The sequence below is a fragment of the Cetorhinus maximus genome, chromosome 32 (genome assembly GCF_964194155.1).
Source record: "Cetorhinus maximus chromosome 32, sCetMax3.hap1.1, whole genome shotgun sequence".
NCBI lineage: Eukaryota > Metazoa > Chordata > Chondrichthyes > Lamniformes > Cetorhinidae > Cetorhinus > Cetorhinus maximus.
Genome location: NC_135910.1, coordinates 6,438,359 through 6,463,514, shown reverse-complemented (window position 1 = coordinate 6,463,514; position 25,156 = coordinate 6,438,359). Strand labels below are relative to the sequence as shown.

At 43.1% G+C, this 25,156-nt stretch overlaps 1 protein-coding gene across 1 annotated transcript in view; it reads left to right on the top strand.

Annotated features, from left to right (window-relative positions):
- Nucleotides 1-25,156, top strand: part of LOC144671280 (ryanodine receptor 1-like) — a 473,493-nt gene that overhangs the window by 167,863 nt on the left and 280,474 nt on the right. The window contains exons 31-38 of the mRNA XM_078533089.1: nt 572-732; nt 3,000-3,165; nt 5,782-5,868; nt 14,910-15,136; nt 16,263-17,154; nt 20,986-21,186; nt 22,672-22,783; nt 23,706-23,852. Of these exons, the coding sequence (XP_078389215.1) occupies nt 572-732; nt 3,000-3,165; nt 5,782-5,868; nt 14,910-15,136; nt 16,263-17,154; nt 20,986-21,186; nt 22,672-22,783; nt 23,706-23,852 (1,993 nt within the window). The remainder of the gene's footprint in view (nt 1-571; nt 733-2,999; nt 3,166-5,781; nt 5,869-14,909; nt 15,137-16,262; nt 17,155-20,985; nt 21,187-22,671; nt 22,784-23,705; nt 23,853-25,156) is intronic.

Here is a 25,156-nt window from a genome sequence, read left to right as displayed (position 1 = left end):
CCGCGTATTTCATTAATCTATTTATGACCTCCTGAAATCTTTTCCAGTCCAACTTGCTATTTTCCGACTCCCTCTTTTGAATTCCCAGCTTGGGAATTATTGGGTAGTGTGCTCCCATGTCAAAGTCACCTAAATTTAGAGAGCAAAAGTGGACCCAGCAATTCTAGCTGTTTTAGTTCAGGATGTCGACTGTGTTTGTTTAACGTCACTAATTGCCCTGAGAAAGTGGTGGTGAGCCATCTCCCAACTGCTTGCCACTAGAGAGGATTAAGGAACTGTCACATGTGTGCATATAGAAGGCTAGACAATATTAGGATAACAGGTGGAGGACATTATTAGGGAGCCAGTTATGCATGGTGTGATCCCACAAATTGCTTGACTTATTGAATTCATTTTCACAACTCTGGTCTGATGTGAACATGACCTCTGAGTTGCTTGTCCAGTACATCAACAATACACGACTGTAGATTATGCAATGCTACAGTAGACCTCACCCATTTAATAACACATGCCCATGACAAGCCCTAATCTAGTATTTCTAGTTTCTAACTTTGATGCTTTCTTTTGGCAGTATTACTATTCTGTGAGGATATATGCTGGACAGGAACCAGGCGGAGTGTGGGTTGGCTGGGTAACCCCAGACTTTCATCAATACGATGGCAACTTTGATCTAACTAAAGTTCGCACAGTAACTGTCTCAGTGGGAGATGACCAAGGAAAAGTCCATGACAGGTATTTGAGTTAAAACACTCATCTTAATAAAGCAAATTATTCTAAATTACCAAACACTTTTCTATTCATGCCTTGCAAACAAATTAAGTTCCAGATATAAGTTCTGATCTCTCGGTTTGAATAAATCACTAATAGTATGTATAAATTATACTATTTCAAGGTAGATGTCTATAATTGTTTCCTGTGGCATTGCATGATTTTCCACACTTTAAACGTAAGCCTGTTGAAACATTTCCCTTGGAGTAATGGCCTAATTGCATCAAATCTAATTAATAATATACCTTACCATAACAATGAGATGAAATCTAGCCAATTAATTGTCAAATCTATTGATTAATTGATTGAATAAATTAAGATGTAAAAAAGAATTTCCTGTTACTTTTCTCACCCATTTTGAACAAAAAGCTGAAAAATATTAACTACAAGAAGAATTACTTCACCAAATTTATGGAAAATACAAGATAAGGAAATAGAATTATATATGGGATAATGAAGGTAGCAAAGACCTGGGTGATGAAAACAATTCGAACAATATTGAGCAACATTGTAAACCACAAGAGCAAAATTTTCTGTTGTCAACCTCATAACCCCAGCCATGAAACCTACATAATATATGGAAGTGCAACTCCTAGTTTGGAATCAGACAGTTTCTGGCAAGTTTTGTATGTAGATATTTGCTCCTGGTAAACTCTTCCAATAGAATTGCGGGACTTTACTGAAACAATACATGTTGATCATGTAATACATGTTGCAGTGTTATTTGTTTCTTTAATAAAAAGGATGTGGAGGCACTGGAGAGGATGCAGTGATGATTAACAGGATGAAACCAGAAATGCAAGGGTATACCTATCAGGAAAGGATCAACAGTTTCTCCGCTCTCTTCTCTTCTTTCTTGGAAAAAGAAGTCTGAAGGGTGACCTAATAGAGATCGTTAAAATTATTAAATGTTTTGATAGAGTGAATACAGAGAGAATGTTTCCTCTTGTGAGGAAGAGCATGACTAGTGACCATCAATATAAGATAGTCAGCAAGAAATCCAATTCAGAAGAAACTTTTTTAGCCAAGGAGTGGTGAGAATGTGAATCTTGTGGCCACAGGTGTGGTTGAAGCGAATAGAATGGATGCATTTAAGGGGAAGCTAGACAAGCATTGGTGAGGGAAGGAAATAGAGGGTTACGATGGTAGATAGAAATGAGGAAAGTTGTCAGGAGATTCGAATGAAGCATAAACACTAGCAGGGGCTGGTTGGGCTGAATGGCCTGTTTCTATGCTGTATATCCTATGTAATCCTATATTTTGCTGAAGATAGCTCACTCTCTATATTTAAAGTCAATATTGTGCATTATTTAAAAATTCAAAATTACTTTCCATATTATTCGTGAATACATTCATATTGGTTCTTGGCAGTTTACACTATTGTACTTGAAAGCACAATTTAAAAACAGGATGAATTGCTCACCAGGTTCATGAGGTGCTCCTGGTACCTCCTATCACCTAGCAAGAGTTCAAACCAGTATCAGTTAATAGTTTAAGTACCAATAGCAGCTTGAACAGATGAGTTGGGCCTGTATGGAATCAAATTGGCTTCAAGCTGACATTTGCAAGTGAATACTGTCAATAATCATTTCTAAACTAATATCTTTCTACAATGAAGAGCACACTGACATTCTGAGCTGGTGGTTTCATACAATTAAGATTCTTTGCCCCTATAAATTCTTTGTCCATTCTTAGAATAGCTCATAAATAAAGTGCAATGCAAAATGTGACCTTTACTTAAACTCAAGCTGATGAGGGTAATGTAAATAACCATTTACCATTTCTGCACAGTCTGGCTGTATACAAGGCTATGAGAGCAGTTCGTATTTTTTCTTGCTGTGGACATATGTGTACTTTGAACTGGAAAAGACTATTGAAATTAGTTTTAATTACTTATATTCAATCCAACTCGCAGTTCAGCAGATGCACTAATGGTTCACTCACAACAGAACTGTAGCCACAGTGTGAAGCAGTTTCATTTTGCCTGTAGTGAAGTTACAGTGTAAATGCACAACTTGACAGTAGAGGAGTGAGACTCACTGGGAGTGGTGGTCTCAGTTCTTTCACTTTGAAGTTAGTTTGGACCTTCCACCTAAGTACACTTCAGTGTTCATGTTAAATTTAGTTTCTCAGCAATATTAAACATGTGGAGTTTGTACTGTAAGATACTTCTGTTTTTCTGGCAAAATCAAGATCTTTGTACACTGTTGATGTTTTTGTTCTGTCTACAGCATGAAGCGCAGCAATTGTTACATGGTTTGGGGAGGAGAATTTAGTAGCAACTCCCAGCAATCAAGCCGCAGTAATGTTGATCTGGAGATTGGCTGCCTTGTCGATTTGGCTACAGGTCTCATGACTTTCACAGCTAATGGAAAAGACATCAACACCTACTATCAGGTAATGACATTTCTTGTTGATAGGTAGATAAGGAAATCAATTTTTACTCTAGGAACCCAAGTGCATAGTTAGATACATAGTGATAGAAATAGACCATTCAGCCTCTTGTATCTATTTTGCCATTCGGTGGTTTTATGGCTGATCTGTATTTCATCTGTCCCACCTGCCTTGGCTCCATTTTCTTTTATACTCTTGTCTAGCAGAAATTTATTGATAGATTTATAGATTTAAAATTATTAACTGAGGTAGCATCTCCTGCTTTTTGTAGTCGGGAGTTCCACACTTTATGCCCCTTTGCACGAAGAATATCTCCTATCTTGGAACAGTCTGGCTCTGGTTTTAGGATTTAGGGCCCTAGACTTGCCGCACCAGTGGAAAATACCTTGTTTACAGGAGCAGGTCAGAGGCTCGGAATTGTACAGTGAATAACTCACCACGTGATTCCCCAGAGCCTGTCCACAGTCTACAACACACAAGTCATAAGTATGATGGAATACTCTCCACTTGGCTGGATGAGTGCAGCTCCAAAAACACGCGAAGCTTGACACCATCCAGGGCACAGCAGCCCCACTTGATCATCAATCAGTTCACCATCTTAAACATTCATTCCCTCGACCACTGGCACACACAGGCAGTAGTGTGTACCATATACAAGATGCACTGCAGCAACGCACCGAGATTTCTTTGACAGCACCTTCCAAGCTCACGACCTCTACCACTTAGAAGGACAAGGGCAGCAGATGCGTGGGAACACCACTACCTGTAAGTTACCCTCCGAGCCACACACCATCTGACTTGGAAATATATCACCATTAATTTGCTGTTGCTGGGTCAAATCCTGGAACTCCCTTCCTAACAGCACTATGGGTGTACCTACGTCAAAAGGACTGCTGCGGTTCAAGAAGGCCAACATCTTCTCAAGGGTAATTAACAATGGCAACAAATGCTGGCCTTGCCAGCGACACTCACATCCCATGAAAGAAACAAAAAACTGTCCATTTTTAGAACACACTGGAATTTTGCTGGCATCAGACTGGCTTCATGCTGAGTCCAGAGCCTTGCAGCTACTCGGAGACGGCCTCCCAGCAGCAGGCCTAAGGGCCAGCGGAGCCTCCTCTCATTGTCTCAGTGAAGGAACCACAAAAGTGAAAAGGCCACAGCTCTAACCACAATCAATCCTGTGGAGGGATATACTGATGGCCCTAACAGCTGTGGTTCTTCTTTATTTTTAAATTCTCCGCAGGCATTGAGAGTGCATGCCTTTTGAGCCATCCTCATGCTCCCCTTTCAGCCTCAGCTGCACCTGCTTCTCCCGGTGAGGCTGACGGCCGTCCAATGTTGGGGAACCTCTAACTGCAACTTCCACATCACTATTCCACCTGTCATCCTCAATTGATGCCTCCCACAAGATCGCAGCGGGGGAGGTGGATGTCAGTTACCGGTGTGATTGGGACCCAGAAATGATCCTGTTGCCATTGGGAAAGTATGGCCCCACTTGTCACTTCCTGCCAAAGCTAACAGTCTCTTATATGGCACCTTATCGAATGCCTTTTTGAAGTCCCTCTTGGCATAGACATCCCTGTCTACTACTTTAGTCCCTTCCTCAAAAAATTAAAGAAAATGACCAGTTGTCACTAATTAGCTCTAATTAAAGTCACTGAGACTGCATCCAGGTGCACTTCCTCTTTGTACGCTCCATGGTCTTCAATATGGCAGACCAATCAATACCCTCCTACCTCCTTGCCTTGTGGCCATGGCATTAGAAATCATTCATGTCTAGTTCCATTCTACTTGCCCGAAAGGAGTCAGCACTTCTCCAGCAGTGCTTCCTCCTCCTCAACTTATACAGTTACTACAGGGGTACCTCCACTTTCCATTCTTAGCTCTTTCCTCTTCTTCAAACCTGTCTTTATAGCCATGTATACAGTTTTCTCTGCTAATTCTACTCCACTTGATCTCTATTCCCTCCTATGTGAAGTATCGTGGGACATATTGTTATCTTAAAGGCACTATACAAGTCTGGTGTTGGCTGGAGTTGCTTTGATCCCCTGCCAGAGCATATGTAAAAATAGCTTATATGTTATTCAGTCAGCACTGCTCAAAGCGTGAAGGAAACAAGCAAAGATATTTAATCAGACCAGATTTTTTGAGTTTAGAAACCAAGATATCAGCTCAATTTGGGAAAGAGAGATACCGTTAACTGATTTTGAAAGAATAGTGACCTAGCAAATGGGATTCAGCATTCTTGCTAAGTGTGATTGATTATATTCAAGAACATATTCTAAGAACAAAATGTTATAAATGTTTCAGACGAGGGGATTTTCCATTTTGTTGCAAACTCAGTAGTTGAGAAGTTTAAACATCAGTACCTCAAGGCATTGAGGCAGAACACGAAGGAACTCTATTATCCTCTGTCACAAAATAGTAGGATGAAAGTTTATAATGCCAATGTATTGCTTAGACTAGTCACCAATTTCACAACTTTCATGAGATTTATGCATAAATATTGTATGTAAGTGTATTTAAAAACAAATTAGACAAATGCATTTTTATTTGTCAGATTTCAGCTGCACATACGTTTTAATGCTGTTTGCTTTGCTTTATTATGTTTAATAGGTTGAACCAAGTAAGAAGCTATTCCCTGCAGTCTTTGTTCAGCCTTCCAGCCAGAATATGTTCCAGTTTGAGCTTGGAAAGCTGAAGGTATGTGTGACATTGGGATATGGAACATGGAATCACTGTTATAGCTTCACAGAGCTGACCCTCATCTCAGAAACTGTTATCTTTCTGTTTCGTGTTTCTTCAAAAAGTGGTAGAAATTCATGCACTTGAATTATGCAGGGTCCCCGGAATATTTGATGCTCTGTTCATGTAGGAGTATTTGTGTTAGTGTAAATGTGAGTCAATTTCTAATGTAAACCACCCCTCATCACCCCTGATTTAAACTTCATGCAGCTCAGGAGCCAGTACAGTTCAGCAAAAAATTAAATTCACTTGTCTACTGGTGCAAAGCAGTTTGTAAGAAAGGAAAGTACTTCCCTGGGTCTCAACTGTGTCATCTTTAGTTTGAATATGAAGCAGTGCAGCAGACACAAAAATAGACTTGTATCATAGCACGTACGATCAGATCACTCAAACAGCAAAATTTACCTTGCTCATTCTGCAGGCCACTTTGGGTGGCCAATCTCAACTTTTTTCCCTGCATAACAACAGTCACTGCACCTCATAAGTAATTTTAATACATGAAGCACTTGAGTTGATTTCACTTGAGGTGTTTTAACAATACAAGTTATTATTTATCGTTGCAGCCTTAGTCCGTGTAAGTCTACGCTCAATCTTTGGATCATTTGGTTGGGGTTTTGATGTATGTTTTCAACAACCCCTGCAAAACCCTCTTGGCTCAATTCTCTGTTCTCTATTTACGACAAAAGAGGTAACATCTAGGTATTTGAGGTCTACCAAAAAAGCTGTTAATGTATTAATTTTCTGCAAACTCTTGAGATTTTCTACAGCTGTAATTCTGAACTTGGGCTATATTTTCTTTTTCAAAATAGTGAGAATGTACATGCATGAAAAGTGGTGGGAGACACTGACATTATTTAGGAACATAGGAACTGGTAGATAAAAGAACTCCAGGATAAAAGCAGGATTTTCCCCTCATCGGGCAGGCATGGTGGGTGGGCCCGGGAGCGGCCACAAAACGGACCACCGCCCGCGATCGGGCCCCCCACAACGGTTTCATGCTGGTGGGCCAATGAAGGCACGCCCAGTGTGAAACGCGGCTCCACACTGACCTGGAAGGGTCGGGTGGGAGCCTGTCGGCCGCTGGGTCCAATGGTGAGCCGGCAGCCGGTTTAACAGCGGCCAAGGCAGCCACTGGAAGGCTGCCACAGAGGACATTTCCGGCACGATGGACCCGAGTGAAGCTGCACACGGCGGGTGCCAGGGCAGGTCAGGTGGGCACTCAGCCTCCCGCTTCTCTGATGAGTGCCTCACCATCCTCCTGGAGAAGGTGGCTGCCAGGAGGGAGACCCTTGTCCCCAGGGATGGGAGGAGGAGACCATTGCACATCCAACAGGGCATGGGAGGGGATGGCAGTGCTGGTCAGCAGCCGTGACGTGGTGTGGCGCTCCTGGGTGCAGTGCCGGAAGGGCTTCAATGACCTGCTGCACACAGGAAGGGTGAGTACCATGTTGGCATGGGTCAATGTGCAGATGTGTTAAGGTCTTGCCATCCCCTCGTGGACTTCAGGGGTGGAGAGCCTGAGTGCCAATTGTCAGTCACACTGGAGTTGGCCAAGGGGGTGAGCCCTGGCTGCTTGGACTGAGTGCCTTGCGGCTCAAGGGCTAAGACTCGGAAGTGCCCTGCCAAGGCGCTCTTCGACTGGGTTGGCCAGGCTGCACTGGCGCTGCAGGTACAGAGTGGACTAATCAAAATGTTCCTCTGTTGTTTCAGGAGAAGACTGCCCACAACAATATAGAAAGGTTGCAGACCAGCGGAGGCCCCGCTAGCCTCCTAATCCTTTCAAGGTATGAGCAAGATGCCCTGGAGGTTGAGAGCTGGCATGCCCCATTGGCAATGGGGTGTAGAGAGGTGGGGGTGCCAGACAAAGGTAAGAGTGCAGTGCACAGAGGTGAGAACTTCAGCTTGTGCAACTGTTCTAGTGTAGTCTTTTCATTGATGTGAGCCTCGAACCTGGAGTACCCATTGATCATTGGAAGACAAGTGCACCATGATGCAGATCTCCGTTGTCTCACCAGGGTGCCTGGCATGCACAGTAACAGTGTGATGACTTTAACTAAAGACATGTCCTCCTTCTCCCTTTTAGGTTCACCAGAAGCCATCTGACCTCCAGACCCTGAAGGACCACCCCTGACACTACAGGACCACCGGGCGTCATTTGCACCTACGTCACACCCGCTCTCTGAAGCAGGCACCAGCGCAGTTACCAGCACTTCGATGGGCATTAGAGCGGCGACTAGTATCTCAGTGCACATTGGTGAGGGCACTTCACAATTGCTTGAGGCAGAGGCAGAAAGTGCCCAGAGCGCCAGCAGTTGGAGGACTGCCGGGGACCAGGACGATGCTCAGTCGAAGGCTGATGATGAGTTTCTGGAGTCGTCCATTAGGCGACAGATGCTGGATGTCCAGTGAGATCTGCAGTAGAATCTGGCAAAAGTCCATGAGGGTCTGCGTACCATGGTCTCCGGAGGAATCCATGTGGAGCGTGAGCACTTTGTTGACTGTCATGGCCGAGTGCACTGCCTCCTCCATTGAGAGAGTGACGACTCTCATGGAGAGGCAGCTCCAAGGACAGAATGAGGGGTTCCTGAGGTTGCGCTCGGACCTGCAAGCCCTCACACAGGCAATGACTTCAGGTGGTCAGTGCCAGTATGGGAGATGGATGAGGTACCCAGTATCCCAGCTAGGTGCCCGTCCATTAATGGTGTGCAAGGAGGTCCACAGTGACCTCACGTTGGCGTACGAGCTGCCTGTCGTCTCTGTGGGCTCCTCTCGGCGCTCTGGATGACGGCAGCAGCTCCTCCACCCCTCCGCCAGTGACCGTGGCATCTGATGAGGCTGTGGTGACTGGGAAGATGCCAGGCATGGCACTGGCTGCTCCCTCTCTGGTGGGGCCAGCACAGGCTCCACTGGCCAGAGGACGACCATCAAGGCCAACAAGACAGCAGAGTCAGCAGGCTGTCTCCAATGTCGGTGCCAGTGAGGGGGGAGCCCCTAGATGTAGCACTCGCAAGCATAAGTTAAAGGCACCATAAGCACAAGAGGGACAGGTCACGGGTGATTTTGTGTTCTTTATATTTACTTTATCTACACTGGCTTGTGAATGAAGCCCAGAGAAGGTTATGTAAATTGTTTGGAATTGTCAAAATGAGACAAATTTTGCTTTTGTCATCATGGCCTGAGTATGCTTCACCTTTTTATTTTATTGGTGCAGGGTACGTCAGCATGTAATGCTGGATGTAGGTGGCTCTGAACTTTATCGTACAGGCAATGAGTGTTCTTTGTGTTCAAATGAAAGGGTCCTTTCAGACATCTGGGATGGAGGTGGCATCTCTGGTATGCGTTTGAAGCTGATCTTTGGTAGCCTAGCTGAAGGAGCATTGGATCAAAGCATCCCTAGTATCCCAGCCTCCCTGGAGGATACCAAGGTCTGGCTCCATGCCCTCAGTGTTCTCCTCACCATGCTCATATTTGGACTCACTACAGGCTCATCTGTGGCCTTTACAGCTGTGTCAAGATCCCCTTCCTCCAGTTGGTCCCCACTTGCCAGTGCCAGATTGTGGAGAGTGCAACATGCAACCATGATCAGTGACACCCGCTCTGGAGGGTATTGTAGTGCACCCTCTGAACAGTCCAGGCACCAGAAGCGCATCTTGAGAAGACCCATGGTTCTCTCTATCACCGCCATTGACTCGTATTGTAACGTTTCTCTGATTCTGTTTTTGGGTGGTGGAGAGGCACCATGAGCTACCTCTTCAACAGATAGCCCATTTCACCCAGCAGCCATCCATCCAGTCGGGATGGAGCATTGAAGAGCCTCGGCACCTGGGAGTCCATGAGGATGTAGGCCTCAAAGGAGCTGCCAGGGTACCTGGCACAGTTTTGTAGAATCTGCATCTTGTGATCGCACACTCTCTGCATGTTCATGGAGTGGAATCCCTTCTTGTTGACCAAGGCAACCGGCTGACCCGCTGATGCCTTGAGGGCCACATGTGTGCAGTCATGTTCCCTGCATGCGGGGGAACCCAGCAAATATTGCAAAGCCTCTGGCTGGCTCAGCTTGGTTGGCCTCGTCCATACAGTAAAGAATAAAGGTCAGTACCCGCCTGAACAGAGCTTCTGTCACCAACTTGACGCAAGTGTGGACAGCTGATTGGGAGACTCCACACAGATCCCCCACTGATCCCTGGAAAGAGCCGGAGGCATAGAAGTTGAAGGCTAATGTGACCTTCAGAGCCACTGGCATGGGGTGTCCACCCACACAGTTGGAGCTGATTTCAGGGCCCACCATCTGGCAAATGGAGGTCACGCACACCCTTGAGAGGCGGAGCCTCCTTCGGCATTGCAATATGTCGGCATCGGACATATTGAGGTAGCTGCATTGCCACCTGTAAACCCCGGCAACAGGATAGTGGCGTCTTCTGCATCCCCTTCCACCTTATTGGCCCTGCGCCCCTTGTGCCTACGCCTCTCCTCCCACAGGTCCCTCCCCTGGAAGCTGCATAGGGACATGTGACCTCCTCTCCCTTCTGCCCCGCTCTTCCTCCTCAGAGGAGGTGGCTCCAGCGGAGACCATAATCCCCATTACCAGGGTAACAGAAGACTGTCTGATACCTGGAAGGGTCCACATGGTCAAAATCCTCGAGGTGCCTTGGAGAAACAGGTGAGTCCTGAAATGAAGCCTAGAAATGCTAAGAATGAAGCTCAGAACAGAGGTGAAGCTGTCAAGTTCAAATAAGCAACCCAGTAGCAAACTATCTTCAAAACTCCTCACTACTCACACTGGCAATGCTGCTGACCCTTTTTATCCCACCCTGGACAACATTTGTGAAGATGACGGCTGGCCGCCTGCCTGTTTTGCCCATGCAAGGAGCAGAAAATTGCACAGGTAAGGCAAAATCTCAGCCAGTCGGACTGTTAAGGGTCTTAAGTAGCCACATAATTAATGGCGGGCGCCGCTCCGGTACCTGGACAGTCCCGCCGAGCGAAATATTGCGCAATGACGTCGGGATGCTCGCCCGACAACATCATTCATTATTTTACTCCCATTCGGGTCGGGTGCTCGCCCACAGGATGAAAAATTCTGACCCTTGGTCTGTCTACTTTGCCAACTACCAGCCTGGTAGTCAGTGATACAGCAAAAATGGAATTATTGACAAATTATGATACTCAATCTATAGACCCAAATAAAATGTGGAAAAAAAACTCCTGGGGCAGGATTTTGCCCCCGTCGGGGACGAAGATGAATGGCGGACGCACACAGGCGCGCCTCCGATGGCGCCATTTTACGTGGGTGGGCCAATTAAGGCCTGCCTAGCACGACGTCCGCATAGAAGCGCTATGTGCTCCCTGTGCGGGGGGGGGTGGGGCTTCCCTAAATCGAGAGTGCGCTCTTTCGCGCATGTGCACAAAAGAGCGCACTCATCTCCTTGAGGCTAAGTGCTGCCTCAGGGAGATCGGTTGTTCTGTGACAAAAATTAAAAATAGAAAAAAAAATTCCTGACATGTCCCCTCGTGAGTTGGGATGTGTCCATAATTTTTACAAAAACTTCAATAAAATTTTTTAAACCCTACATAAAATCTCCTCCCGCCCGTGGATGAGGTTTCATGCATTTTCTAATTCCCGCCAGGGCTCCTGGCAGGCCCGCCAACCTTAAGGTTGGACGGGCAGGTCCATTAATGAGCTAAATGACTCTGTCAGTGGCCTCAATTGGCCATTGACAGTTCGGCGGGTGCACAGCTGATATTGCTGCGCCCCCGCCTACTGGAAAATGTAAATGGGGCGCGGTGACATCGGGAGTTCCGACTGAAGTCACCGCGCATCATTTTAAGTGTTGGCGAGCGGGCCCCGCCCCCTGCTCGCCGACGGGAAAATCCTGCTCCTGGGGGAGGCTTTTCCCTTTGTGCGGCTGTGGAACTGTATGCAACCCGCGATCGGGCTGCAACTGTGATTTTGCGCTGGCTAGCCAGTTAATGGCCAGCCAGCGTGAAATTCGCGCTGGGTGCCTCAGCACTGCTGGGGTGGAGGTGGGAGAAGTGTGAACACTGAAGTATGCTCCATTCCCCTCCAACAGTATAAATTCCATCACATTTCTATTTCTCTTCAGCTTTGAAGAAGTCATGGACTTGAAACGAATGTTCCTCTGTCCACAGGTGCTGTCAGACCTGCTGTGTTTTTCTAGCATTTTCTGCTTTTATTTCTGTTTCTACTTTACTTATTTCTTCATAGTACACTTACTGTATGTCATAACTCAAATTACTCAAATACTCTGTCTCAAATTATCTTTTGAAAGAAATCTTTCAAATTTGCAATTGAATGAATCAACACTGCCTGCTTCTCCTTTCTCCCTAAGAGCCTGTTTCATAGATTAACCACTTGGCCACAACTAATCCAATCCTGTAAAATAATCCCCTCAATCATTCCAGTTTCTCTCTGTACTCTCAGCGTCCTTTCTGGACCAATGCACACTGTTCTGTGTGGTTGCAATAATGATTTATAAAGTGGAAGGATTACCTCATTGTGTCAGCTTAATGGTGATTTTTTAACACCAGATTTGCTTTGCAGTCTGCCGCAAAGCATTGTTGTGAAAGCTTGAATTTATTGTCAAATCAGGATCCCCAAGGTCTATTAACTTTAACATGCACATTATTTTCTTTCCCTTTAAGTATTATTACCTCCCTAGATTTTTTGTCCCCATGTGAACCACTTTACATTTCTCTACACGGAACTTAACTTGCCACCCATGTGCCCAATTCCCAGGTATATTTTTTTCCATGTTGAACAATGTTCTGAGAATTGTTCTTCAGCAAAAAAAATGGCTTCATGCTCATTAGGGAAAAATGAGAACATAAGTTATTTTTCTTTGCTAAATCTGATCAAAGATTAAACATGAAAAACTTGCACAGCATTAAGGAACTATGGAGGACAACCAAAAAAACTGAACTTGATGTGCTCGATGTTAAGGCCCCACTTGGGCCGGGATAAAAATAGCACTGCTGGCTTGCGTCCTGGCTCCATTGGGCCCCCGGGCCAGTTTCATGGAGGAATGATGTTGGGGGGCGGGGGGAGGCGTGGTGGCAGAGCTACCTACCTGCAAGCAGTGTGTCACCAAAACTCTTCATTTTGAGCCTATTAAGGGCAAGTAAAAGGATTCTGACAGGTTCCCAAAGGCAGACCAAGAGTCCAGTGCTCCAGGCAGGCCTAGAGGCCCTCCCTGCCTGCCTAAGTGCTGCAGCAGCTACCCAGTAGGTCTCCCCCAGGAAGGGAGGGTAAAATAGAGTTCAAAGAGTGTAAGAGGCACATCAATCATAAAAGAAAGTGTCCGAACAGAAAATGAGTTGGCCCCCTGGTCGTGACCAGGGCTCTTTGCATGATGATGTATAGAAAAGATTACTGTGATTAAGATGGACCATATCAACCATGCTGACAAAGGTCAGTTAACCTAGGAACTGCCCTACTTGTAAAGAGCACCACATCACTGCAAACTTCTAGGTATCCAGAGGTGATGTCATCAGGAAATGGATGCATTTTTATGCATCAATTTATTTAAGTAGCTAATTGATACTCTGAGCAGGATTTTTATTTTGGGCCTGGGACCCCAATATCAGGATCATTACCAGAACATATCCAACACTATTTTTATTGGCATGACCCAGACCTTGCTGTCGCTTGCCATTTCAATACAACATCTTGCTCTCATCCCCACATGTCCATCTTGGCCAGCTGCAATGCTCCAGTGAAGCCCAATGCAAACTGTAGGAACAGCACCTCATCTTCCAATCTTTGGCGCTTTACAGCCCTCGAGACTTAAGATTGAGTTCAGCAACTTCAGACTGTGAACTCTCTCCTCCATCTTTACCCCTTTTTAATCCATTTATTTTCTTCATTTTTATTTATTGTTATGTCACAGCAGTTGGTAAAATCCAAGAGGGAAACTTTAAACAACTGTCATAACCTATATTTTTAAGTGTTATGTTTGAGATGCAGCTCCAAATTCAGGAATCAGACCACCAGTTCTCGAGAGGTTTTTATATCAAACTACATGAGACATTTATTAATTTACTCAAGTTAAATATATACACATGGCTACAAATTACTACTATCATAACTTTTAACAAATTCCCAAACTAATCTCCATTAAGGCAACAACAATCGATAGACTTTAAGCAGACACCAAGCAAAGCATTTTCACCTTACAAATTCAAAATGATGTTCCTTTGCAGACACAGTGGTAGGCTTACAGGCTTTGATCTTACATTTGTCTCTGTGCTGCACACACAAAACTGCCCTGTGATATACCCAGCACATCTCATTGAATGTAAATTCACATTGTATCACCAGCCCCTTTGAACTTTACCTCTTCTAACAATAAAACCCCTCTCATAGTACCAATATTATTAGTAATATAAACAATGCTTGGCCTCTGCTACCTAGGTGCCAGATTTCAATTCCCTTCTTGAATGCTCTATTTAACAAAATGCAAATGTACCTCTACTTCTTAGTTTACATTTCAAAACTAGTATACATCAAAGCACCCAGACTAGCTGGCTTTAATCCAGTTAAGACACACCCACAGAAAAAAGAGAAGAAAAATAATTCCCAATAATATACATTAATAGCTTCTCTGTTTCGGTTGCACACATGCTTTAAAAGAAATACTGGAGATGCTGGGAATCTGAAACACTAACAGAATATGCTAAAATACTCAGCAAACCAATTAGCATCTGTAAAGAAAGGAAAATATTAATGTTTCACACACAACTTATATTAGAACCAGAAGATATTACAGGTCATCGGCTTGTATGTTGTAAGGAAAGGGAAGAAAAAAGGTACAAATCTAAATAAACTATAAGGAACAGCAACTGCAAATTCTGTTACAAGTCTTTGTATCCTTAAGTATGATTTATAACTAGTAGACTGGTGAAGCAGTCGATACAACCTGTACAGTGCACAATAAAAATGACAGCATAAAATGCTTGATTCTTCCTTTTATATTTTACAGAACATTATGCCTATTTCAGCAGCTATGTTTAAGAGTGAACGGAAGAACACAACCCCTCAATGTCCTCCCAGACTTGATGTCCAAATGATTACACCAGTAGTGTGGAGTCGGGTGCCTAATGACTTCCTGAGCGTGGAAACTGCACGGATCAGTGAGCGGCATGGCTGGATGGTAGAATGCATAGACCCACTTATCATGATGGCCCTGCATATTCCTGAGGAGAACAGGTTAAGAAATACAAAAGCAATACACTGTGGATGCTGGAAATCAGAAATGAAAACTGAAAATGCTGGAAATGCTCAGCAGGTCAGGCAGCATCTGTAGAGAGAGAAACAGAGTTAACGGGTGGAATTTAATGGAGGCAGCAGGAGTCTTGCCCACCATCTGGAGAGCCAGCGAGAGCCCTATGTCACCCCTATTAGGGAAGGCCTGCTGCATAAAGTGCTACTTAGGATCAAGGACCCGGGGCGGAAGTCCCACCTGTAGAGAGCTGGCTGCCAATCCAAGGCCGGCAGCTCTATTGAGTGGAGCACTACCGGGGAGATGGTGGCTGCTGCCGGTGTGGTACCCACCAGAGGTCTCGGATCACGGATGGACTCAGGCCACAGATGAGTGATGGTGGGAGGGGGTGGATCACTGGGTGGGGTGGTGGGGGGAGGGGCGGAAAAGTGGGTGGCTCACAGCAGCACCACCTCCTCCACCATTCTTCCTGATGCCAGTTCTGTCGATCAGGCACAGACTATCTTTGAACGAGGTACCCTTCCTGGGTTTGCTTGTCGTGCTCCCCATGTGCTGGGTCCTCTGCCCACCTCTGGGTGAATACTAGTGGCAGCAGGGTGAGGCAATTAAGTGAGCTTACTTAAGAACCTCAGCTGATGTCGGAGGGAAGGCCATCCGCTGGCCTACCTGGCCTGGATTTAATTGGGAGGAAGGTGCCTCCCCCCACCACCTTCCTGACTGATTAAATAACCCCACCACCAAACTTGTCATTGGGGAAGGCATTAAATTCCAACCAAAGTTTCAGGTTGAACTGGGAGTTCTGATGAAAGATCATTGACCTAAAATGCTAACTCTGTCTCTCGCTCCACAGATGCTACCTGACTTGCTGAGCATTTTTTGTTTTTATTTCAGGTTAGAAAATAATTGTTTTGTAGTCCATAAATAAAGGTAAATAATTTATTTGAATAATTACACTTAACTACCTTTAACAAAACTTCGGTAGTATTAAATTTTATTTTAATCACTGTTATTTGTCAGTTATGCAGTTTTGTCTAATTTTGATTATATTAGCCACATTCGTACATTTTGTCTAAATAAATATTAATGTTTATGCTTTTAAATATCTTCATGCAGGTGCATTGACATCTTGGAGCTTTCTGAATGTAAAGACCTAATGAAATTCCACTACCATACATTGCTGCTATACTGCGCTGTGTGCGCGTTGGGCAACAACCGGGTTGCCCATGCAATATGTAGCCATGTTGATGAATTTCAGTTACTTTACACTATTGAGAACACATACATATCAGGCCTCCTACGTAGTGGCTACTATGATCTACTTATCAGTGTCCATCTAGAGTCAGCTAAACGATCTCGATTAATGATGAATAATGAGTTTATTGTTCCAATGACTGAAGAAACCAAGCAAATTGCATTGTTTCCAGGAGAGAACAAAGTTCATGGCCTCCCTGGTGTAGGAGTTACCACATGCTTGAGACCCCCTCTACATTTTGCCTCTTTATCTTTTGTTGGCACCAGTGGTGACCGTTACCAGTTTAGTCCTGAGATACCACTGGACATTCTTAAAACCAAAGCTATTAACATGTTGACTGAGGCTGTCCAGGATGGTGGGCAGCACACAAGGGATCCAGTGGGCGGAAGTGTCGAATTCCAGTTTGTGCCAGTACTAAAACTTGTCAGCACTCTCCTTATTATGGGAGTCTTTGATGACGAAGATGTTAAGCACATACTTAAGATGATTGAACCTAACGTGTTTGCCGAGGTCAGAGAAGAAGTTGAAAAGAGTGAGGATGAAAGTGTTAAGGAAGAAGAAACTCCAACCACCGAGGGAGAAGAAGAAGCAGAGGTGGAAGAAGCTGAAGAGAAAGAAGGAGAGAAAGAGGAACAGGAAGAGGTAGATGAGCCCAAGGAGGACAAGATTGCGGAAGAAGGAGAAGAAGTGAAGGAGGAAGAACTAGAGGAGGGACTTCTGCAGATGAAACTGCCTGAGTCTGTCAAATTACAGGTATGAAAATATAATGCTCCATTTCAGTGGTTCCCAAACTGCAGTTTGCGAAACCTCAAAGGGGCTTTGCAAAATGTTGCAAGGGGTTCTCTGGAAAAATTCAGTAATGGGGGAAGCAAAAGTGTTTGCATGCCAAAATCCCAAATTTTTGAGGATATACATATATATAAATAATTAATTAAGCATAATTATGGAAATGCAAGCCTAATAAAAGCAACACTGGCACAACTAAGCTACTTTATTTTTATTTGCGTTATTCAGAAACCAATGTTGGTTTGGCACCCACCAAATTTGCGAATACACTCAATATCAGACAACTATTTTGGTGTCTTGAAGACCAGAGCCAAGGTCATTGTAGCCAATGTAGCGGCAGTGCAGTCCTTCAGTTAGTCAGTACTCAGTCACTCTTGGTAGTGTGCTGTTTTGCTCCAGTGAGACGTGAGTGAATGTTCCCATTTACTAGTTTGTCTGTTTGTTAGCGTTCTCAGTGTGTTATTTTTTATTTTAACTGTTTTACACCCCGTAATGGACAGGTGGCTGAAAACAGGCAACGTACAGACATGAGAAAGTTTAGGCTTAATCAAAGTGGTAAGAGTTATGAAAATGAAATCTTGGAAGAGTGTTGCTGTTTTCATAATGTAATAAAATAATAATAATGTAATAACAAATAGTGTGTAATAAAAGTGTGATAAGAAAAACAAATTTTATACTTTGAAGATCACTGTTTTTCTAATTTATACTCAGATAAGGGAAAAAATCCCTGGAAAATATTTGTTTTTAGGAAGGGTGTTCGCGAGGTTTGGCATTTTCATGAGAGGGGTTCACGGAATGTTAAAGTTTGGGGACCACTCCTCCATCAATGCTCACTATTATTAAGGAATAAATCAGACAGCAAATTCAAGTCCACACATGAGCAGTTAAACGTGGAAATCTGGAAGTTGAGGGAGCCTGGAAGCCGGGAGTCAGGGATCTTGGCGCCAGCAGGAAGGGAAACGATGAATTGGGGCCAGGAGCTAGAGTGAGGTTGGGGTTTTCTCAGCCTGGAGATGGGACAGTTGGGGATTTTTGAGCTGCTGGGGAGGGAGATCATGGATCTTGGGGCCAGTGGGGCTAGATACTGTGGTAGTTGAGAGGGCTGTTTTAGCATGAAGCCAGGAGGAGTACTTCTGTTCCTCTGGCTCTTTATTCAGGTAAGTAACTTACCTTTTTTTCTGATGCACGCATTCTGTAGGTTTTGTTTGAGTACAGGTCAAATTATTCTTCCAATAGGACCTCAAGCAGTCATTTGGCCTCTTAATTGTATATGTAGAGTTTAACAACTGCTTCAGGTGTGGGTAAAGGATACCCTTGTTGGTCCAATATTGCAGATGGCACACTTCTGTTCAAAAGTGTGCACTCTTCCTGTCATCCATTTTGGAGACTTAAGAGGCCACATAGCATCATCTTACCAGGCACTATGTGGCTCAGTTGCTAGGTCAAACAGTTTTCATATCAGCTGAGTATTGATGTTCTACAGATAGTTAATGCTAATCTTTACTAATCCCAAAAAGTCCTGGGAAATTCCATTCTTGAAGCGTTTAAAATAAATGTTTCAACTTGCATACTGTAATTCTGAAATGATCATTAATGTTACAGTGATAAAACTCTTCATGCAGTTAATTTATAACAAATATCTATTAAAAACATTTAGAATATATTTTGGAATGAAATAATCAGTTCGGCTTACTTGGAATTACATAGAATGTACAGGAACAGGCTATTCAGCCCATCTAGTCTTTGTTGGCAATTATGGTCAACTCAAGCAGCCTCTCATCCTTCCTTATCTGACTCTATCACCATAAACGTCCATTCCCTTCCCCTTTATGTACTTATCTAGCTTCTTAAATGCATCTATGCTATTTGCCTCAACTACTCCCTGTGGTGGTGAGTTCCACATTCTCATCACTCTTTCGGTAAAGTTCTTCTGAAGCCCTATTTGATTTCTTGGTGACTACCTTATGTTGGTGGCCTCTAGTTTTCTCTTCCCCACATGCAAAAACATGTTCGCTGTGCTTATTCTATCAAAACCTTCCATAATTTTAAAGATCGTTTTTAGGTCACCCCTTTGCTGCCTTTTTTCAAGAGAAAGATACCCAGATTGTTCATCCCTTACTAATAGGCATAACCTCACAGCTTTGGTATCATCCTTGTAAATTTTTTTTTTTGCAACCTGTCCAATGCCTCTATATCCTTTTTATAATATGGTTGCTTGCTTTGTCTTTTTACCCCAATGTCTCTTCTTCCAAACTTCCCTTTTTTAATAGTGTTAACTTTATTTTTACCACTTGGTTGTCTAATGTAATATATATTCTTGTAAAACCCTTTCTTTACCTATTTTCTTTTTTTCTGACTCTTTTATGGCCTTTAATTGAAAACCTGTTCCAAAGGTAGATACCAGATTATTGTGCATCTTGCAAAAGCAGAAGTGTTCCTACATGAATTCCCTTCTTCACATTTGTTTGGCCTGGATTATAGTTATCTGACCTTGTGTGAGATGCAGTACCAGTCTCTGGGTGACCACATTTAACCATTGCAATTACCAAGTTGGTTGACATTTCCTACATATTGGACGATGGTGGAGTTTATTGGTCTATCTCATTATATGGAAATTATAAGGAATTATTATATACCAAAAAATGAGTTACTTTTCTTCCTTCAGCTTCTTCCATTTTACTCGGGGTCACCAATGCTGCTTCATCACCCGTCTCCATCTCCTCCTGTCAGTCACCCATTCTTTTTCCAATCCCACTGCATTTATATCTCTCACCACTGCATCCTTCCATCTGTTCTTGGATCTTCCTCTTCTCCTTCCTAGCAGTCCCATCTCTGTCACTCGCCTCACCACATTTTCCCTCTCTGCCCACAACGGATAACCATACCATTCATTTCATTAAGCAAATTGAGTTACTCATCAGAGATAAATCTCTCCATCATCCCAAGTCCCTCTGGCCATCATAGTATGCGTGAACCCCACAGCCAATATGGATGTCCTGTTGGCCTCCAATAAAGTTATTTTAAAAGGAGAACTTGTTGGCCCCTGTAACTCCATATTCTCCTCTGTGTGGATTGGATTTGGAGTATCTTTGACGATCGTTGGCTTTTTCAATCCACGCTCAACTTGAGCTTGCTACAACCTCTCGAATGCTCATGGACTGGTGATTCACCAACTTCTCTCTATTGCTATCTGATACCACACACAAAATTTCCAATACTGTTTCTGGCCTGGTTTTCTGTACTTTATTGTGGTGGAGCTCAGTCTAGGCACAGAAAAGCAGTAATGTCCATAAAGCAGGCAACTATAGCTATTTGCATGTTTGTCAACACGCGTATGCTAACTTTCATATTAGTTCAGAAGTGTTAGGATAGTTTTTGTTGAAATCTATTCCTTTCAACTTCAATTTAAAATTAAAGATTCACAATGAGAACTTTTAAGATCCCTCTCTAATGGGTTTTCTTGCCTAGCAAGATATATAGAAAACATTTTATTTTTTAAATGTGTCCTGTTATGTGATTCTAGGTCAATGTTTACCATCTGTACAATTAGTCTACATTAGATAATCTTTTATCAGTCATGCGGTACTATTTTGCTTCAGTTAATCAAAAAACAAATCAATGGCTTTAAATTACTGAAAGTGGATTGCACATAATACTTAAAAAATCATGCTACATAAATATTCTTGTTAGCATGTTAATTTTGTCAGATTATCAATTTGTTAGGAACTGAAGCATTGTATTTAGATGAAAAACAAAATGTAATTTTAATTTCACGACCAATTTTCTTTCTCTACACAGATGTGCAAACTTCTGCAATTCTTCTGTGACTGTGAACTTCGACACCGGGCTGAATCAATTGCTTCATTAGCTGATACCTTTGTCAATAGAATGCAAACAGATCAGAGGGAGCGCTACCGTGAGCTCATGTTATCTTTTGACATGTCTGCAGCTGAAACTGCCAGAAAGACGAGGGAATTCCGCTCACCACCTCAAGAGCAGGTAAATTCTTGTTATATTATACACCTTAAGTTAGTGGAAAATATAGGTTGGACATCCAAAATCGGGCTGTCCGAAAACTGGAATTATCCGAAAACTGGACATTTCTGAAATAGCGCGCCTGATCTAGTTCCCACCCTCCTAGTCGACCCGAATGACCCCACCAGATCCAGCCGGAATCGCATGAACTCTATCCATGCACTGTTAGTGCTGTTATTGTAGCCACATCATTTTCTTGTTCATTGAACCTGGCCTAGGATAGTCTACCTGATTTTATCCACCAAAATCCAGGAAATCCTAAATCCGATGGTCTCGTACCATTCCAAAGGTGCCGGATTTTGGACGTCCAACATGTAGTCAAAAGCTTATAAAAAGGAAGGGTAAGGATAAAGGGATTTATTTTTTTGTAAAGAAAACAATGATTTTACAATGCAACTTTACTCAAGCATATCAAACTTTTCTCTTAGAAATGTAGGCCCTGTTCAAGTGCATTGGATGTCTAAGACATTACAGCTGTCTAATGAGCACAGTGCAGTAAACATGTTAAGTTTGCATTTCCATGCTGGCCTGAACTTTGGACCATTTTTTTACTCTTGAGCTTTATTTCCATGTTGAAATGAGGCTCCCAGCCAAACCCAGCTAGAATCACTACTTGGCCATGGGGTGGGTGAGAGATTTCAAGAGGTTGCTGTTAGATGCCTAAGAAACGCACTCGGGAAGTCAGTTAGTACATGGAGGAATCCAGAAGTGAATGTGATCAGTGAGGGAGGAGAGGTCTGGGCAGGGGAGCCTCAAGGCTTCTTTGAGGTGCCCAGAATTGCACTCAACCATTAAAAATAATACTCAGCTTCCTGGGTCTCTCCTGCCCCCGATCCTGCTTGCTGTCAGCTTTCTCTGAGGCTCTGCATTCAACAGGAGTCAGTAACTGGGTTAAAATTTTGCTGGGGTCATATTTGCAATGTTTGACCCAAATCTTTGTACATATATAAGGCCCAGTTGTCTACTTGTGCTGAGCAACTCACAAATCTCCCTAAACCCTGGATTTAAATTAGTGGCAAGTGTAATTACTGAACAAGCAAAGTAAGAAGTACTCCACTCCACTTGCTCCCCTACCCAGACATCCCCTCACTCATTGATCACGTTCACCTCTGGATTCTTCCATATACTAACTGGCTTCCCGGAAGCATTCCTTAGGGATCCAGCAGCAACCTCTTGAAATCTCTCTCCTGCCACTGACCGAGTAGTGATTCCAGCTAGGTTTGGCTGGGAGCCTCACTTCAACATGGAAATAAAGCTCAGGAGTAAAAAAATGGTCCAAGCTTTAATCCCCTGCATGCGCCTTTCTCACCCAGTGCAGTGACTTGAAATTGAGATTGTAAATATTGAGCTAATAGCTTCATCTGGCCTGTTTAGTCATTGAAAATGTATAATGAATATTATTGTTATTTAAAGTCATAGTTCATATTGGATTGTGTGTATTCATTTTAGATTAACATGCTGATGAGCTTCAAACTGGGGCCAGATGAAGAGGAATGCCCTCTCTCGGATGATGTGAGGGATCTGTTGCTCCAATTCCACACCAAACTTCTTACTCACTGTGGTAAGTATTAGAGCATTGCACCTTGTTTAAAACCATTTATCTTCACGAACACAATTCAGATGTTAGAATCAATGTTGTAATTATTTTGAATATCTAGCGTAGTTTTGAAGCATTACTTACTTTTCTGTGGATTTGTATCCAAATCTAGGGTTCCTTATGGTATCTTTACACAGCCAACATCATTTAAAATACAGTAGGTGCATCCCTCCATTTGTGTGAGGTCACCACATTTGGTATACAAATTTTTGTGGAGTTTGTATAAAGTTCAGTAGAATCGACATTTTATAAATTATAGTTTATATTCATAGCTCAAAGTTAATTTTGCATCAGAAATGGGAGTCTTCTGTTTTATTGGCCAGTTTACATGCATTGTAGGAACTTGATCTTTAATTTTCTGTATGGAAAGATTTGATTCCTAGACTTACCTTCATAGCATTTTTTTTTTTATTGGGAGGAAGATGAAAAAGCAAAATTTCATTGTCTTGCTGTCTCCATTGGTCTCAGGGCCAGGGACCAAAGTACTCTGAAGCTTAATGAGAGCTGCTGTCCTTGGTATTTTAACCAACAGATTACCTCTTCATTATTCCACTGAACTAAATTAAGGTGAACCAAGTAAAACTCTAATAATATCCTTGTTGTTGGAAGCTACTGTGTATTTTGATTTTTGATAATTGCAAGAATTAATCTGGAAGTTGAGATAGTATGTAGTACACAATGTGGGGAACTGCAGTATTCCTATGGTTTTCTGTATGCAATCTGTTACTGCTGTAGACTGTTACATCTGTTTCATCCGATTCATATCTTCAAGATTTGGAAAATATATATAAGTTTAAAAAGGTCCAAAATAATTCTTCCCAACTACAAAACTTAGATGATGGTGAGTTTTCACACATTCCTAAGGAAGAATCATTTTACCTCACAGGTATTCAAATAGAAGAAGAGGAAGAAGAGGAAGAAAAGGATACATCACTCAAAGGTCGCTTGCTAAGTCTTGTTGACAAAGTCAAAAGTTTAAGGAAGAAGAAAGAGATGGAGGACGCTCCACCTGAAGAAGAAAAGAAGACGCCCAGTGAGTATTAATTTGATGCAGTACTACTGGAGTTTTTCGAAGAGGTAACAGAAAAAGTCGATGAGGGTAATGCCGTTGATGTGGTGTACATAGGCTTTCAAAAGGCGTTTGATACAGTGCCATACAACAGACTTGTGAGAAAAGTTATTGCTTATGGAATAAAAGGGACAGTAGCAACGTGGACACAAAATTGGCTGAAAAGTAGGAAGCAGAGAGTAATGGTCAATGGATATTTTTCGGGCTGGAGGAAGGCTTGTAGTGGAGTTCCCATGGGGTCGGTATTGGGACCCTTGCTTTTCCTGATATTTATTAATGATCTAGATCTTAGTGTGCAGGGGACAATTTCAAAGTTTGAGGATGATACGAAGCTTGGGAGTGTTGTGAACTGTGAGGAGGATAGTGTGGAACTTCAGGAGGACATAGACAAGTTGGTGGAGTGGGCAGATCGGTGGCAGATGAAGTTCAATGCGGAGAAGTGTGAATTGATGCATTTTGGTAGGAAGAACATGGACAGGCAATATAAAATAAGGGGTGAAATTTTGAAGGGGGTGTGGGAGCAGAAAGACCTGGGTGTATATGTGCATAGATCATTGAAGATGGCAGGACAAGTGGAGATAGCAGTTAATAAAGCATACAGTAAACTGGGCTTTACTAATAGGGGCATAGAGTACAAGAGCAAGGAGTTATGCTGAATTTATATAAGACACTCATTAGACCTCAGCTGGAGTATTGTGTATAGTTCTGGGCACCACACTATAGGAAGGATGTGAACACATTGGAGAGAGTGCAGAAAAGGTTTACAAGAATGGTTCCAGGGATGAGAAACTTCAGCTATGAGGATAGATTGGAGAAGTGGGACTGTTGTCCTCGAAGAGAAAAAGGCTAAGAAGAGATTTGATAGAGATGTTCAAAATCATGAGGGGCTGGATAGGGTAGATAGGATGAAGCTGTTCCTGCTTGTAAAAGAATTAAGAACAAGAGGGCACAGATTTAAAATGATTTGCAAAAGAAGCAAATGTGACGTGAGAAAAAATTTTTTTCACACTGCGAGTGGTTCGGGTCTGGAATGCACGGCCTAGAAGTGTGATGGAGGCAGGTTCAATCGAGGCATTCAAGAGGGCATTAGATGATTGTTTGAATAGAAACAATGTGCAGGGGTACGGGGAAATGGCAGGGCAATGGCACTAGGTCATAATGCTCATTTGGAGAGCTGGTGCAGACATGATGGGCCGAATAGCCTCCTTCTGTGCCATTAAAATTCTGTGATTCTGTGATGCAGAACAAGTATTGAGTCTTAGATTGCT